This window comes from Brachyistius frenatus, unplaced genomic scaffold, assembly GCF_029030835.1.
Source record: "Brachyistius frenatus isolate BFR_SWC_R1_liver_20210118 unplaced genomic scaffold, ASM2903083v1 Contig_1, whole genome shotgun sequence".
Taxonomy (NCBI): Eukaryota; Metazoa; Chordata; class Actinopteri; family Embiotocidae; genus Brachyistius; species Brachyistius frenatus.
In genome coordinates, this window is record NW_027210600.1 from 2,549,863 (window position 1) to 2,564,680 (window position 14,818).

At 43.7% G+C, this 14,818-nt stretch overlaps 2 protein-coding genes across 3 annotated transcripts; one reads left to right on the forward strand and one right to left on the reverse strand.

Moving 5' to 3' along the window:
• Positions 1-28: 28 nt before the first annotated feature.
• Positions 29-5,975, forward strand: LOC138618544 (inositol-tetrakisphosphate 1-kinase-like). 2 transcript variants are annotated; one of them, XM_069694381.1, is made up of 10 exons: positions 29-207; positions 895-919; positions 2,480-2,602; positions 2,827-2,944; positions 3,031-3,132; positions 3,231-3,271; positions 3,375-3,540; positions 3,845-3,912; positions 4,553-4,715; positions 4,797-5,975. In XM_069694381.1, exons 1-10 carry the CDS (start codon positions 125-127, stop codon positions 4,892-4,894), a joined length of 987 nt encoding a protein of 328 aa, XP_069550482.1. In that variant the 5' UTR covers positions 29-124; the 3' UTR covers positions 4,895-5,975. The 2 variants fall into 2 exon arrangements, with proteins under 2 accessions (XP_069550482.1, XP_069550569.1); XM_069694468.1 differs by having other exon boundaries at positions 3,435-3,540.
• Positions 5,976-6,076: 101 nt separating this feature from the next.
• LOC138618479 (golgin subfamily A member 6-like protein 25) lies at positions 6,077-14,635 on the reverse strand. Its single transcript, XM_069694248.1, has 6 exons — positions 14,359-14,635; positions 11,164-11,204; positions 10,973-11,042; positions 10,419-10,484; positions 9,303-10,306; positions 6,077-7,955 (listed from the first exon to the last, which is right to left on the reverse strand). Exons 1-6 carry the CDS (start codon positions 14,402-14,404, stop codon positions 7,887-7,889), a joined length of 1,296 nt encoding a protein of 431 aa, XP_069550349.1. The 5' UTR covers positions 14,405-14,635; the 3' UTR covers positions 6,077-7,886.
• Between the last annotated feature and the right edge of the window lie 183 nt (positions 14,636-14,818).

The following is a 14,818-nucleotide window of genomic DNA, read 5'->3' on the forward strand; positions in this document are numbered from 1 at the left end:
CTCGTCAGCGGAGGTCTTAGTGGGAGGGGTGAATGGATCAGTGCGCGGCGTCGACTCTCAAGTCCCCCCGTCTGTCTGTGTCTGCTGTCACTTGGCTGCTGGGGGCCCCCGGACACGGAGCCAAATGTCAGACCGCAGGGTGGGCTTCTGTCTCAGCGACAAGAAGCGCAAGAGGATGAACCTGGACGCTTTTGCAGAGTTCTGTGCGTAAGTAATGACTTCCTTTTTTTTTTTTTTTACAGTCTGACTCAATTAGAGTTAATCATTAGAATAAAATCTGTAAAAGTAGGGACCCCCCCCCCCCCCCCCCCCCCCCCCCCCCCCCCCCCCCCCCCCCCCCCCCCCCCCCCCCCCCCCCCCCCCCCCCCCCCCCCCCCCCCCCCCGGGGGGGGGGGGGGGGGGGGGGGGGGGGGGGGGGGGGGGGGGGGGGGGGGGGGGGGGGGGGGGGGGGGGGGGGGGGGGGGGGGGGGGGGGGGGGGGGGGGGGGGGGGGGGGGGGGGGGGGGGGGGGGGGGGGGGGGGGGGGGGGGGGGGGGGGGGGGGGCCCCCCCCCCCCCCCCCCCCCCCCCCCCCCCCCCCCCCCCCCCCCCCCCCCCCCCCCCCCCCCCCCCCCCCCCCCCCCCCGGGGGGGGGGGGGGGGGGGGGGGGGGGGGGGGGGGGGGGGGGGGGGAGGGGGTGGGGGGGGCATAGCACAATTATGAATATTGATTTCAGTAACTGATTATGCCAGTTAGAGAACACAAAAGATTGTAATAACAGGCAGGAGTTGTGCAATTTTTTTATGGACGGCAATAACAACCTGTCTATATGATCATTATCAACTCTGTTTCATATCACGTGACTCCAGCCTATAACCATTTAAAACGCCTATGGCATTTGAATTTCTTTCCTGCAGGGGCCATGGAGTGGAGGTGGTGGAGGTGAGTGGTTTTACTTTTCCACATATGAAATCACCGTGTGTTCAGTCTTGTACAATAAAGTGTCTTATACTAGCAGTTGCGCACTGGTGGGGAAATTGCATTTCCATTTGAAGGCACGTTTATAAAACAACTGTCTTGGGTTTGAATTTGAAAGATTACTGAGCTGTGCATTCCTGATAAACACAAGTCAGTTATCAAACAGAAACATGTTTCTGTTGTATAGTGTCAGACAGCGAGGAATACGACGATTTTAACAGCTTTAAAACTACTTAAAGGGAAAGTGCAAAGTGTATTTAAGGGGTTAACCCTAGGCATGTGTGTTAGTGACTGTCTTTGCATGTCTTTGTTATGTGCACAAAGATAGGTGGATGTCTTCATGTCTTTGTGCTGGCTTTTTTTCTTAAGTCTGACAGTAGTTTAGGGAGAGTGCACTCATGGACACACACTTGTGTCATGTACAGATGTCCACAACTTTAGTGTCACAGCCACCTGCAGCCACCTCAGCTCTTAGCAAAATTAGAAACAACGGCTGCCTGGTTGTAACTGCTCACACATATAATTACATGTAAATATCTGTACAGGAAGCTCGAAATTAGCCTCTACACCTCATTTGATATAGTCTGACCCTGGGCATGCATGATTACAGGAGCTCGCTGCTACACCACGAACGTCTAAAACTTGGGTGTGGTGGTGTACATGTCAGCAGCGGGGGTGAAGAAGTGACACACTAATCAGGAACAAATAGTGTCTGTCCAAACAACTGCATTAACAGTCAGTTTATACTTCATAACTTTATGCTGAACTCTTTTTATGTGCCACACGTCATGACATACTGTTGATCCAGCTCCTGTATGAAATTGTGACTCATTATGTTGCAATCCATTTGACTGTAGGTGTGCCAGTAGCAGGTGCTTAAATGGAACAGAGCTACAATATATTCACTGTCATTAGTTGCTGTGATCAGTCAAAATGTTTCTCAAGAAAAAGGTCGATTTAGAATTTGTCTTATAAGAGACTGAGTAAAAGTTTTCGACTCTAAACCCATTTGATAATAAGTCTTAAGTGACCAAGTGGAGGGTGTCGATTCAGACAATTTAGAAAAAAATAAAAATGTACCACTTCAAGTAAGTGTTTTGACTTTTCATTGCACAGAATTACAGCATTTCTGGATAGAGCATCTTGACAATCATTAAAACATAAAACATACATTGGCAATTAGAGCCCAACCGATATATCGGCCAGGCAATTTTTTTTCAGTCGTTATTGGCCTATCACTGCATTTTGGTATTGGCTTATATGTTGGCAAATATGCGCAAAAAAAAAAAAAAAAAAAAATTCTTATAGAACAATGTACAGGGAAACATGCTTAAGGTAATTTAGGGGTTTGAAGGATCATTGCAAAAAAATAATATACAAGATAAATAATCAGCCCATTTATCCATATTTGAATATCTTTGCTTCCTTATATTGGTATTATATTAGCCCCAAAAATCCAGTATCAGTCAGGCTCTATTGACAATAGTGAATGTAAAAGTGTATAAATGTTGTTTTGTGTGGCAGATTGACCTCACTCAGCCGCTGGTACCCCAGGGACCTTTTGACATCATCGTTCACAAGCTGTCTGATGTCGTTGTGGAAGCTGAACATGACAGCCAATCACAGCAGCTCCTTTCCAACTTCCAGGTGATGCTGCATTGCAAAGTTACGCCTGTCACTTTTACATCTGTTCAGTTTTCATATGGAGCCACTGGCAGAGTTTAGACTTTGATCACTGACTGAGCAAAGTGGGCAAGAAACAACGATGCACAATCATTTTAGGAAATATCAATGCATCCCTGCATGTTTATTGATAAGCAGTTGTTCAGTTAGTGCATCAATACGTTTTCTCTGTGTCGTTCACATCGCAGAGTTATGTGTCAGCTCATCCCAGGACGATCCTGCTGGATCCTCTTCCCGCCATGACTCAACTACTGGACCGCTTTGCCTCCTATCTGATAATGAGCAAGCTGCACTATTCACTCCAAGGTTAACTGCAGCTTCATTGTGTAAATATTGGAGCTTACAGCATGATCATAGACATCAACATTCGACTTTTCTATTCTGTTTGGCAGACTGGCGTATCTGCAGCCCTCCTTACGTAGAGGTCCACAATGCCAGTGACCTGCTGTCCATTCAGCAGGCTGTGACGAATCAGGACCTGAGCTTCCCCCTCAGTCAGTTCACGTTCTGAAATCATTTACCCAACTTTCCTTTTTACTTTCTCATGAAGTACGACAGACTAACATTTCCTCTTTCTCTCTGTTGATCCCAGTTTGTAAAACCAGAGTGGCCCACGGCTCACTTTCCCACGAGGTAAGTGGTTTGTCTTTTCCGAGTCTCATCTCAAAATTATAAAAGTGCACAATCACTTTTCTTATCTCAGTTGTCTGTTCTGTGTAATCTCTGCACACTGCAGATGTCTCTGATCTTCAGTGCGGGCAGTCTGGCTGATATCCATCCTCCCTGCATTCTTCAGAGCTTTGTGAACCACGGAGCTATATTGCACAAAGTGTTTGTGGTAGGAGACAGACACTACTGCGTAGAAAGGCCCTCGCTCAAGAACTTCCCCTCTGGTCCCTGTGGTCAGTGTGCACCCCACCAGCATACATTAAAGACACTTTCTTTCCTCTACTTTCCTTCGTTGTCCGTTGCCTTCCTTTGTTGAGATTTCCTTTCCTTTGCTCACCTGCCTCTCCTCTTTCTCATCACTTTTCTTCCCGGTCTTGTCCATCTATTTTCTTTCCTTTTCAAGTTTATCGCTCCTTCTCCTTTCACGCTTTGTCCTTTCCTTTCTTGCCTTATCTTTCTCTAGCCTTCCTCATGTCACTGTGTTTTAATTTATTATTCAGTTTTGCTCCTGTAGTTTTGATTTCCCTCTGCCTACAGACAGGAGGACCATCTTCTTCAACAGCCATCAGGTGTCCAAACCAGAGTCGAGTTCTGATCTCACAGCAGTAAGTAGTTCCTACAGTTGTGGGTGAATTTGTTGGTACCCTTCAATGAAAAAAGAACCCGCAGAATTTTCTCTAAAGTAACTTGAAACTGATAAAAAAAAAAAAATAATCAGCCTCTATCCTTGTTTATTCCATTTTTGGTAAAGATTACACTTTGCTTTTGATTTTTAAAATAACAGAATATTTTAAATATGATGATGAATGAAAATGGCTCTGACAAGATTGATGGGACCCCCTAATCTAATACAGGAACCAACCTTTTTCCTCAGAGAACTCTTAATCTACCGGGTAAATTGCTAAATATTGGTCATTTTAGAAACATCTTTGTAGAAGAAGGTTAAGATAATTGATCTTTTTGCACACTTTATTTGGTTCCTTCTGTGACATACCAAAGGCTGAGAAAATTGCTTTACATTTAATCCCTTTTCAGAAGGACTGGCACATTTTTCAATGAGCTGTTCATCAATTCATCAATGATTGTAGGTGAAATGGTTTAAAGCAACAGATCAAGGTGTCACAGAAATGCACATTCAGTGCTTTGTGTGTGGTTATGTACCTTTTATGATTCGTTTCCAACCATTTGGGACCTCAGTCAGCTGAAACCCTTCATAAACGTCTGTCTTTACTCTCACTTTGTAAGTTGGATGAAGAGATGCCGTGCCTGCCTCCGCCCAGCTCCGAGGCTGTGGCCGCCCTGGTCAGAGAGCTCCGAGTCCAGCTGGGCATGGCCCTGTTCGGCGTGGACGTCATCATCAACATACAAACACACACGCTCACTGTCATTGACATCAACATCTTCCCAGGTACTGCGGGTGAACACAGTGATGTACAGATTTACACAGAAAGACACAGGGATGTTCTGATACACTCTTTTTCTCTGCTAGGCTACGAGGGTGTGCCCCAGTTTTTCTCCTCTCTGCTCAGTCACATCAAGTCGCTGTTGGACAAATGTGCCACCGCTGGACCTCAGACCACTTCTTAGTCAACTCAGACTACAGGTAGTCCTGCTGCTGAGGCAACAGGTCTTCAAGTCACCTCAGGAACTGATCACGGATTGTTTAGCGTTTGGCAAACAAACGTCATTGCTACAAGATTTTTTTACTCTTCTGATAACCTGGTATCACACCAAAGCGTGTAATACGCCTGTCAACTTGTTGATGCCCTGTCAGTGTCAATGTTTTGCCCTGCCCAGGTGAGAAAAGTAAGGTGCCTTGGATGTGGCCACCAAAAAGGATGTAGTTATGTTTAGGAGAATATCGTGGCCTGGGTTAAATGAGACTCCAACACTACTTACTTGTAATATTATAGACTGTGTGAAGTAGTTTTATAAAAGTGCACAAGACGTACAACTGCTACAACTGCTTTTTCCGCTACTTCACATCATAAATTGAATCCTAGAGAACGACCCAAATCAAATCTACTTGTATTCATTTTTATGCATTTTATCTGTTATGCTTTTTATCAGTTTTCTTTATGCATTTTATCTGTTTCTTATGCATTTTATCTCATTTCTTTTCTATATTTTTAAATGTTCCTTTATATCTGTTTTTATATGAAACACTGCATGTAATTCTCTTGCTGTGAAGCACTTTGAGCTGCATTTCTTGTATGAAAGGTGCCATACAAATCAGGTTTATTAATATTATTATTATTATTATTACTACGTGGTTAAGTTTGGGCACCAATACTTGGCTATGGCTAGGCCCCAAAACTGAAGGATTATGCACTAAAACTACTTGCTTTAATTTTCGCTTTCTTATCAACCCCAACACCAATCCCCAAGGTGAAAGTCCAGTTTATGTTCCATTCAGCCACAGCCTCCAACATATGTCACAACTGCCACTTGACCTCCTTCAACCCTGGTCATACATGTGTGTACTTTTCCTGCCCTGGCGAGGCCAACATGACACTGACATGGTTTCATCTAATGGATTAAATGGGTATTTTAGACACTTTAATGTGATACCAGGCTGGTTTTGTGGGACCAAACCGAGCTATTCCTAAGACTTTTCTTGAATTGTAAAAGGGTATTTATTTGTAATTTCTGACATGACTTGATCTTAAACTTACCGTAATCCTGTAAATCACACTAATAACTTTGTGCTGCTAATTGTTTCTACCATCTTTAAATCAACAACAACAAAAAAGGAAACAGGAGGTGGTCTGATACACTTTCCGTTTATTTGATTGACAGGTAGCATAGAAGAAGATACAACAGGCACAAAATACAGCACTCTGATTGGCCAGTAATATTACAAATGATGTTTTTGTTATCCTTTTTTTGTTCCTGTTGTTTGAAATGTCCTCTGTGCCTAGCATGTCACCCGTCACCCCCCCTCACAAACATTTCCTGCAGCTTTCTTGCTGGTTTGTAAGATACATTTTGTGAAAACATTTTGCACTTCTATAGAAAAAAGAAAACTACAGTACATTCAATTTTCATTTATTCTCAAGTGAACAAACATCTCGTCTTTGGAATAGACAGTAATGAGCTGATCAGTGTTGACTGATAATGTGTGTTATCACTATGTGTTTACACAATTTCTTCGCCAGTGTTCAAATACATAAATGTATTGTAATTCTTGGCTGTGTAGAAAAAAAGAGAGATTATATTTGTAAGATGATTACTATATGATGCACTTTTGATTCGTATTAAAAAAAATTAATAATATTTGGCTAATTATTGCATTTACATGTGCTGTAGTCTATAATCTGTTATTGCGCTAAATGGGCCTCCAGTGGTAACCCTGTTAATCCTGCACCGTGTGCATGTCTACTCAGTGTCCTCTGGGGGGCGCCGTTGCTTCATATTTCCAATGACCTTGGCTTACAGACCACATATCTGATATTTACACAAATGACATGACAGCCATGAAAACTGTGATGTAACACAATTGAGCATTTATCAATGTTATTGTCAGTACCAAATGACAACAAATGGCTTTAGTGTCTCTGTCCTCCTTCCCTCCATTCCTCCTTGGCTTGTTAAGATAAGAGTGCAAAGCTGGCTGACAACCTGAAGTGACACTTTTAGACCTTGTAAGCTCTAAGTACATCGCAGCCTGGAACCACACCACCAACCACGCGACAGACAAACTTAACATCTGACGTATGTGTTGGTGTGCGGAATTACAGTCGACTTCCTTCTGTGTTTTGCTCGTGTCACCCGGTTCGTCGCAAACAGTCTGGTTTTAACAGTGCGTGAGCCAAATGAAACACAATCCTTGTTTCTACTTTATCATAGAAATGAAGAGGAAATAATGACTTACTCCTGTGTAGAAATATCAGCAAGACATGTCGTTAACAGTCGGAACAGCTTACACATAGTTATTATTATTATTGCACAAAATATATATATCAAAATACGCATATTACTTATAGTAGGGAATCTGTTTTTCCCACCAAGAACACACCATCAAAGATAATACCTTCAGAGAAAGGAAGCTCTGACTGCCTCATGACTCTGTGGTTGGCAATCTGCTGTCAAAATTAACATTTTGAATCAAAGTGCTGAATGCTTTGCAATCCGTGGCGGTTCCCCTGTCCACCCTTACGAACAGCGTCTACAGATACTCCGACAGGGACGCCAGTGATGGACACCAGCTTTTAGATTCTCTAGAAAATGTTGTCTCGTTTTCCTCAACGCAAAGATGCATTCGCGTGAAGAAACAGCGACAGCTTTTTCCAGGTGATCTAAAAGTCAAAACGAAACAACAGTATGTACAGTCTCTACTCACGTCCAGTCACAGATTCACACCTAAAGACATTTTTCTGAGCGCTGAGGGGATCTGAAGGCGATTAAATGGAAAATGTGTGAGCTGAATGTGTGACTGTGGATGTAACAAAGGGGTGTGTGTGTGTGTGTGTGTGTGTGTGTGTGTGTGTGTGTGTGTGTGTGTGTGTGTGTGTGTGTGTGTGTGTGTGTGTGTGTGTGTGTGTGTGTGTGTGTGTGTGTGTGTGTGTGTGTGTCTCTCTCATCCCCTGCGAAGCTCCCTCAGCTCTGCAGCGACTTTGCGCAACTCTGCTTCAATCTCCAGCAGCTCCTGTGGACAGAAAGAAGGGGAATAAATAACACACAAGCATATTCACTGCAGGGGACAGAGGGGACACCCCCTAATATTTTTTTAAGTCAAGACATTCCAACGCCTCAAAGAGCTAAAAGAAAAATAAAGAAGCAGATTTTCTTCCCTCTGTTAAAAAAAACACAAAGTGAACTCCGGCTGAATGTTGGTGTTCGCGACAGACAGTGACGGTGAACAAGAACAGCTGCATGTGATGACCGGGCTCCGTACACCCGTCACTCTAATAAGACAGTTTCCTCCAACAGTTCCAGATCTTTGTTTAGTGTCCTCGTTCTAAAAGTAGCCGCCAACAGCTCATCTTTATACACGCTTTTCAAAAAGGTGGAAAAAAAGATGAAACTGACAATACAAACTGAAGTGATGAACAGCTTGCCATATTTTTTTGCTACTGTAACTTGTCCACTACCTTTCAAAAGGGGTCATTACGAGTGATTCGGCCCATTAACTGTTTATGAACCAATGATATGGACGTAAGTGTATAAAGACTGAACTATGAGACATTAATAAATCCTTCTCAATAGGACCTGATATTGCCCTCACAGATATATCAGTGCATGTTGGTCAATATGCGTTGAAATTAAACCTTTTTTTACGGAAAATAATGCAGAAAAAGATGCTTGGGTTAAATTGGAAATATATCTATTTGTGTTTTTTATACTTATCTATAATTATTACATTTTATGTGAATATTACAGTTTCAATGAACTGATGTTAGCGTGGACATCTAAACTGTAAAATATCCTTCATCTGTTACATCTATTGTCACGTGTCAAAAGTGTTTAATAACCACATTTGAGGGATCCATCCATCCATTATCTATACCCGCTTTATCTTGAACAGGGTCGGGGGTGGGGGTGGGGGGTGGGGCTATCCCAGCTCACTTTGGGCAAAGGCAGGGTTCACCCTGGACAGGTCACCAGCCTATCACAGGGCCAACACTTACAGACAGACGGAAACAAAGACCATTCTCACTCTCATTCACACCTAAGGGACATTTGTAGAACCACCAATTAACCTGAGGTGCATGTTTTTGGACGGTGGGAGGAAGCCGGACGGCCCGGAGAGAACCCACGCAGGCACACGGAGAACACATTAGAAGGATCATTGTGAAAAATATATTGATAGTGGAATTTTTCACTACCTAATATCAGTATCGGCCCCAGAACTTGAGCATCAGTCGGGCTCTGGTTATTAAACTTACACTGGTATACTGTGCGTACCCAGAATGCATTGCACTTGTACTGATGTATAATGTACTAAATAATCACACTGTAAGTTAATGGTAAGTTTTGAAGTCTCAAAACTTACCTCCCCTTCATCTTCTACAGCACCGCCATCCTCATTGTCTTCCTCCTCCTGCCCCTCCTCATCCTCTCTGACGTATTCGTCCTCATCTTCCTCATCCTCCCCATTTTCATCCTCCTCTTCCTCGTCCTTGTACCTCTCCCTCTCAAACTGACGCGTGGCCTCGTCGCTCGCCTTCTCCATCACCCTCTTCTGCTGCGGCTCCTTCACCTCTGCCGCCTCCTCCTTCTTCTTCACTTCATTCTCTGCATTCTCATTGGGCTCCTTTTCTTCCTCGCCCGTCTTCTTCTCACTCTTTTCCTCGCTCACCTTCTCCCCCGGGCCGTCCTCTTTCTTCCCACCTTGCTCCTCCTCCTCCTGCACCCGTTTCATTTTCCTGACGAGTTCGTCCAGCTCCTCCTGCTTCTCCTTCCTCTCTCTCTCCTGCTCTGGCTTGATCTTGCTGTCCTGCTCTTTGAACAGCTCCGTCAGCTCCTTCTCCACTTTCTCCTTCTCCACCATCAGTTCCACCTCGCTCTTCCTCCTCTCCTCCATCCTCTGTTTCTCCAAGTCCTCTTCCGTTTTTCCTTCCTGTTCATTGTCCTGCTTTTTCTCCTTTTCCTCCACTTCCTCCTTCTGCTCCGTCTCAGAGCCTTTCTGAACTTCCCTCTCCTTCACCGCCTCATATCGCTTCTTTTTCAGCTCTTTCAGCAGTTCTTTGAGTTCTTCGTCATTCCTCTCCTCTTTGCCTGTCTTGCTGATCTCTTCAGCCAGCAGCTCCTCAAGCTCCTTGGCTCTCTCCTCTTCATCATCCCTCCCTCTGTCTTCAATGCGTGGCTCCTCCATCATCTTCTCCTTGGTGTCATCATCCTCTGTCTTGTCTTCGCTCTTTCCTGCTGTCTTTGGTTCAGGTTTGCTCACGTCTCTCGCCTCCTTCGCCTCATCGTCCCTCTGTTCAAAGTCACTCTCATCATCGGCCAGATTGTACTCATATCGCTCCCTGTCATCCTCATGCTCCCTTTCTTTCTCTGCAAAAGTCACATTACAATAAACAATGTCATGCACATTGTGGTATTAAAAATTAATGAGATCTGAGCGACAATGTTTTCTAGCAGTGTGTCCGTGTGAATTTGTTCGCACCATCATCAGCCAGTTTCTGCAGCTCCCTGAGGAGACCCTGATGTCTTTGCACCCCATCAAGTTCCTCTGCAAAAATAATGAGACATAGCAACTCAAAACAATAGCATATCAAAAACAAAGCACAGAATACCAGCAGAAAATATCTATAACTGTGCAGATGCAGATGAGTCTTTACACAAGAAGAGGAGCATGTCAGAACACCCATCACAGAATAGAGGAAATGTAAAATACTGTGAAACTATTTCTTTGAAGATATAAAACCTGAAACTGATGGTCAATTGATTGGGCTTTTGGACGATAAAGTGTCTAAATAATAGTTCAAAATTTACATCACATTTCTGCTTCAAACGTCTTGTTTTGTCCTACAAACAGGCCAAACTAAATCCCATATTTTCTTTTTTATTTACTGTAATATAATACTGAGAAAACAGGGAATGTGAAGATTTGTTTGGCATTTTAGTTAATAATTCAATTCCAGAGAATCATATTATTCTCACTGCTTAACGCTGAGTGATGTTATCAGAAGACTGATGACAGATAATCAGGAATATTACCTGCTAGTTGTGGGCCACACTCATGCTGCGAGCCATCTTCATTCAGTGTCTCCTGAATAATACATTCAACCTGGTGGTGCAGAAGAAAAAATAAACAAGCAAATAGTGATCAATTAATCCAAAATACATTTTAATATATACAACATATAATAAGCAGAATGATAAGGCAAATAAAATGACTTGTTTCTGACCTTTGCATTATTAAGGGGTGAGGTTACTGGCCGGCTTCCCACTGAGATACAAAACATGGAGGTGAAGAAACAGTAGAAAGAGAGATAGAGCGGGAGGGAGTATTGGAATAAGAATTAATACATTTTGCGTTTCTGCAGCAGTAAAACTGCACAAAATACCTGCCATAGCAGCACAGATGAGAATCTGACTGTCAGTCAGGTCAGCCCCAGTTGTGTGGTTGTGGAGATCCCTGTTTTATGTGGTAGTCAGTAACACCGGAGTGCCACAGGGCACTATCCTGTCTCCACTTATGTTTATTCTATCCATCTCAGATCTCCAGTACAACTTTGGATCATGCCTCCTACAGAAGTTCTCTGATGGCTCTGCGGTGGTGGGTTGTATTAGAGGTGGGCAGGTGTGGGAGGACAGGGAACTGGTAGATAACTTGGTGGAGTGGTGCAGCAAGAATAATCTGCTGCTAAATGTAAACAAGACCAAATAGATAGTGATCGATTTTAGGTGGATGAAAACTGCAACCAAGACTATAAACAATTTGGGTGTCGAGACTGGAATAGTTGCACTACAAATACCTGTGTGTCCACGTAAACAACAGACTGGACTGTAAGATTGATGCTGTGTACAAGAAGTGGATGTGCAGACTGTATTTTCAGAGCAAGCATCAGTGCCAGAGCTGCCAGCTGGATCAGTAAACTCATTCCCAAGACAGTAATATCACTGGTCAAAACCAGGAGTCGGTGACAAGCAGAGGGTCACTGAACAAACTGTTCGCCATCCTGGACAACAAATCCCAACACCTCCATGACACTCTGTAAACACAGTGGAGCTCATTTTCCAAAGTTCTTACTGCTCACTATAACACCATCCAACAGCTCTCCTCTGTGAGACTGGTAAACACGCTGCTGCAATACCATCCGTAGATATGTTTTGATCAAACATATTGTACATATAATTCACTGCTTTTTTTGCGCACCTGTTCTTATTGGTCTTTTTTTCAATTATTTATTACCATTTTTGATGCATATATTGTACATATCATTATTCAATATTCAGTGTACTGTTCTGCAGAGCTGCTACCCTGCCTTTAACTTTATTGATACTCTTAATCTATTGTTGATTATGTTGCTCAAACACAACAATTTCCCTCACAGGATCAATAAAGTCTCTCTCTCTCTCTCTCTCTCTCTATATATATATATATATATACAGATGAACTAGTTGGGACTTAGGAACAGATAGTCCAACATGGGCATAGATGGAGCCATTGCCTCATTAAGGTAAGCACAGTTACCTTGGTAAAGTGACAGTAAAGAGGCTTACCACCCTCCCACCTCCAGGATGCAAACATTCCCAGAGGCTTTAGCTCTGAGTTAGTGTCCCACCAGAGCTAAATCAGTCACCAATCCCACACCTGCCAGTGCATTATTAAAGGCACACTGTGAAGCTCCAGCAGAGCTTTTCTCTCACAGTAATACATCAAATCTACAAGGATCTAAATGCCACAGTCCATGTTGCTCCTGCAGCCTGGCTGCGACCTTTTCTTTAACTATTATGTGCTGCAGTTTAGAAAGGTTTCTGTTTTCTGGTAGGTCGCTGCCATCAAATTGATATAGAGCTTATATAATAATTTGCAAAGTTATAGTAAGTATTCCTACCTAAAGCTCAACAGAATAAACAATATTTAAATTATTATTATTATTATTATTTATCCATTTATCTATTCACTTGAAACTATTCATTTGACCTGTCTATCAACTAAACACATTGGTGTTGACTGAGGGGCCTTAATGTTTTTCTAAAACGGTTTTCTTTGATAAAAAAAAAAAAAAAATCAACTTAATGATATGACCTCTACCCGTTGCATTCAAAAGACCTATTAGATCTCCTCTTCCCACAGTAAATTGGTTATTGCATTTCCAAACAAAGAACCTGTGAAGTTGATCTGAACTCTGTGATCTGTGTCAGCTCTGAGCCAGATCAGGGCAAAACGGGATCAATAGGATTAATTGATACCTTCAGCTAGTGATGAACCAGCTCACAGACACGTGCAGCTTCCAACAGTGTGGCCTTCTAATGCTCTGCATGTCCATGTGAGGAAGTTTGTGTGTGTGTGTGCGCGTGTATGCATGCGCTTTATTAACCCCAATATCAACTGGTATCTGGTTTTGGTTTGATTGGCTTATCCAGCTGTCCATGACCCATCCAGAGACCATGTTAGAAATGAAGACATCATGTGTTGAAGTCAAGAGGAGGCGGTGTGTTGTTGTTTCTCATAACAAATGCAGCTCAAAAAAATGTTGTCTGGTCAAGAATATGGGGGCTGAAAGATGCGCAGTACAGATATATCTGACGTCGAGCTGCAGCATGTCGACCTATATTACGGTTCAATCATAGTTTCCATATTATTCAGGGCGGGGTTATCGCCCTGCTCACACACTGCGACACAACTTAAACCCTAACCCGGTCTATCTGCTCTATGGAGGTTGTAAACTGTGCTGCTATGTAACACGACCGCAGCCAGAAATGAACGGTGTTTTCATCCGTAGCTACGTGTGTGTGTGTGTGTGTGTGTGTGTGTGTGTGTGGGAGGCAGACCTTCCTCCTGTTGTCCCACCCTGCAGGCAGCCTCCACTTGTTACAACTAATTACAGTACAGCGGGTTTCACAGCGGCGGGTGCGTGTCGCCGCGCAGGACGCGCTCATGTGCGCAGTCCGGCTCACCTGTGCGCATCTTTCCAGTGTGAATGTCAGCTGTTTAAGAGGACTAGCTGGGGCTCAATAGATAAGAAATATATTCGATATGACTGTAAATAAAGTGGCAGCCAGCAGCAGCACCGTCAGCATGAACACAGACCCAGCAAGGTGGGCGCAAATTATGTAACGCACTTGTTTAGCCTATTGGTCTTAAACCCCGGAGGCTTTCGCCATTAGGTGACCATTCACCTCCGCTTTGCTTCACGAAGTATCATTATATCATTACGAGGCATTTGTTTGGTCTGTTTTTGTCATGAATCTGCCTCCGTGTCGACAAAACACAATGAGAGCTACAGCTTGAAGCAGCGGTGTGTAAAAGATGAGGCTCGTCTCCGGCGTAGCCTGCTGAGATAAAGCCCGCTGGCATTTTATACAGTCAGTTCACACCACACACACACACACACACATCAACACACACAGTTTTTTCAGTGACGGTATCTTACCTCCGACTGCAGCCCAAAGAAAAACCGCGGCTATCAGAATTCCCATAGGATCCGAAAAGTGAGGCTCCTGCAGGAGATAACCTTGAAAATAACGGGCTGGATCTACTTCACACACCCGCCGAGCGAGGTGGAGCCGAGCCGCGGAGCACAGTCCTGTGTGTGCGTGCGTGAGTGTGTGTTTGTGTGCGTGTGCGGTGTCAGGTGACCGACACCAGATCAGAGCCCAGAGCCGTGCCACACAATCCGGTTGATCGTCTTTCCTTAAAATGTTGGAGCATTAAATCTGATTTTTAGCTCATGCATATAGTCCCTTTCTCATGGAGCGAAATAAAATTCTCTCTATTTGAATACAATGCATACGCCTCTGGGGAAACCCTTCTGTGCAGGGTCCTACAAACACCCTCACCTCCTGTAGCTGCCGGTTTATTACTTTTGTACATCATGTATTGATAGTCTGGCG

Excerpts from the sequence above, each read along its gene's own strand:
- LOC138618544 (XM_069694381.1), top strand. The coding sequence starts at position 125 with ATGTCAGACCGCAGGGTGGGCTTCTGTCTCAGCGACAAGAAGCGCAAG. Across the intron at positions 2,945-3,030 it reads GCTGCACTATTCACTCCAAG|ACTGGCGTATCTGCAGCCCT; the intron begins GTTAACTGCAGC and ends TCTGTTTGGCAG. Across the intron at positions 3,133-3,230 it reads GGACCTGAGCTTCCCCCTCA|TTTGTAAAACCAGAGTGGCC; the intron begins GTCAGTTCACGT and ends TGTTGATCCCAG.
- LOC138618479 (XM_069694248.1), bottom strand. The coding sequence starts at position 14,404 with ATGGGAATTCTGATAGCCGCGGTTTTTCTTTGGGCTGCAGTCGGAG. Across the intron at positions 11,043-11,163 it reads CACCCCTTAATAATGCAAAG|GTTGAATGTATTATTCAGGA; the intron begins GTCAGAAACAAG and ends CTGCACCACCAG. Across the intron at positions 7,956-9,302 it reads CTGTAGAAGATGAAGGGGAG|GAGCTGCTGGAGATTGAAGC; the intron begins GTAAGTTTTGAG and ends TTCTGTCCACAG.